This window comes from Gekko japonicus, unplaced genomic scaffold, assembly GCF_001447785.1.
Source record: "Gekko japonicus isolate JY-2015 unplaced genomic scaffold, Gekko_japonicus_V1.1 scaffold11573, whole genome shotgun sequence".
NCBI classification, from domain to species: Eukaryota; Metazoa; Chordata; class Lepidosauria; order Squamata; family Gekkonidae; genus Gekko; species Gekko japonicus.
In genome coordinates this window covers 1-1938 of record NW_015162270.1, presented here as the reverse complement: position 1 = coordinate 1938, position 1938 = coordinate 1, and the positions used below count along the sequence as shown (strand labels likewise).

The 1938-nt window shown below is 53.1% G+C and overlaps 1 protein-coding gene across 1 annotated transcript in view; it reads right to left on the bottom strand.

The window, feature by feature from the left end:
- Positions 1–487, bottom strand: part of LOC107105693 (protein PML-like) — a gene marked incomplete at both ends in the record, with an annotated part of 1797 nt that extends 1310 nt beyond the window's left edge. The window contains one exon of the mRNA XM_015405687.1: positions 248–487. Within this exon, the coding sequence (XP_015261173.1) occupies positions 248–487 (240 nt within the window). The remainder of the gene's footprint in view (positions 1–247) is intronic.
- Between the last annotated feature and the right edge of the window lie 1451 nt (positions 488–1938).

Here is a 1938-nt window from a genome sequence, read left to right as displayed (position 1 = left end):
GTGCAGATCTGTCCTCACAGAGGGAGAGCTTGTACCTGAATGAAACCTGGTCTTAAAGGTGCCACTGGACGGTTTTGGACCAGGGGGCCGGTGGGGGGGGGCTCTGCAGCTTACTTAGCTGCTTCTTGTTCTGACTGAGGGCTGCTGGGAGCAGGGGGTGGGGCTTGTTGCATGTGCCCGCCCCCTGGGCTCTTTACTGCCGGAGCTCCGCTCCTGTGCGCTCCTGCAGGAAAAGACCCCTGCTCACCTCCACCATGTTGTTGACCAGCTCCCGGAGGTTGCTGCAGGTCAGGTCATAGGAGGACTTCTTCTCTCTCAACTCCGTGCTCATGCTCAGCAGCTCCTGCTGCCGGCGCTCGATTTCTTCCCGGATGTGGCAGTGCTGGCCGTTGTGCTGGGAGTCCAGGACCGCGCAGATGCAGCACATGGAGCGCTGGCAGGCTTTGCAGTAGATGCTGTGGAGCGAATTCAGGTCAGAGGCCTGTTGCTGCGAGTTGGAACCTTCGCGGGCCAGTGTTCCCCCTGAGCTGAGTTAGTGTGAGCTAGCTCACAGTTTTTCAGCGTCCGGCTCGCACATTTTCGTCTTTGCTCAGGAAGGAGAGCTCCAGGGCAAACTAATATACGCAGCGGCCAAATCGCTCGCTCACAACTTTTAATGCCAGGAAGTCACAAAGTAAAATTTTTGCTCACAGGACTCCACAGCTTAGAGGGAGCACTGTTCATGGCCATAACCGTCAGCCATAATCAATGTTCCCTCTAAGCTGTGGAGTCCTGTGAGCAAAAATTCCACTTCGCGAGCTACTGGCATTAGAATTGTGAGCAAGTTATTTGGCTGCTGCATAAATTAGTTTGCTCTGGAGCCATTCTTCTTGAGCTAGGACAAAAACGTGTGAGCCGGAGGCTAAAAAACTGTGAGCCAGCTCACACTAACTCAACTTAGAGGGAACACTGATAAATTAAGGGCCGGAGGGTACCGGCTGGATATTAAGGAAAACTTTTTTTTACAGTCGGAGTTGTGCAGCAGTGGGATCAGTTGCCTAGGGAGGTGGTGAGCTCCCCCTCACTGGCAGTCTTCAAGCAGTGGCTGGACAAACACTTGTCAGGGATGCTCTAGGCTGGTCCTGCATCAAGCAGGGGGTTGGTCTAAATGGCCTCTGCAGGGCCCCTCCCAACTCTGAGATTCTAACCCTGCAAAGTCAAACAAGAGGCCCTGGGGCTCATTCAGCGCTGGTGTGAAAGCCCCACCCCTTCACCCAAGAGGCGGGGTGTGTTCATGCAAGCTGAGGCTGGTTAGCACTTCACTCAAAGAGTAATGAACGCATGGGATTCGCTGCCACAGGAAGTGGCAGCAGCTATAAACATAGACAGCTTAAAGAGGGAATTGAAGAAACATATGGAGCAGAGGTCCCTCAGTGGCTCTTAGCCACAAGGTCTGAAACAGGGTGTTGGACTGGATGGGCCATTGGCCTGATCCAACATGGCTTCTCTTATGCTCTTGAGAGCAGAAGTCCATCAGTGGCTATTAGCCACAAGGTACAGATCGAACAGGAGCTGCGGTGGCTCAAGTGGTTAAGACGCTGAACTGCAGGCTGTGGAAGGTTGGTAGTTCAGCAGTTCGAGACCCGGGTCCCGCAGGATGGAGTGAGCTCCCATCTCTAGTTCCAGCTCCTGCCAGCCTAGCAGTTCGAAAGCAAGAAATTGCAAGTAGATAAATAGGTACCACTTCAGTGGGAAGGTAACAGCGTTCCGTGCGCCTTGGTGTTTAGTCATGCCGGCCACATGACCACGGAAACGTCTTTGGACAGCGCTGGCTCTTCGGCTTTGAAACGGAGATGAGCACCGCAACCCTAGAGTCAGATTCGACTGGCTTTCGACCTTTACCTTTTTACAGATGGAACTGTAAAATTCGACCTTTACCTTTTTACAGATGGAACACTC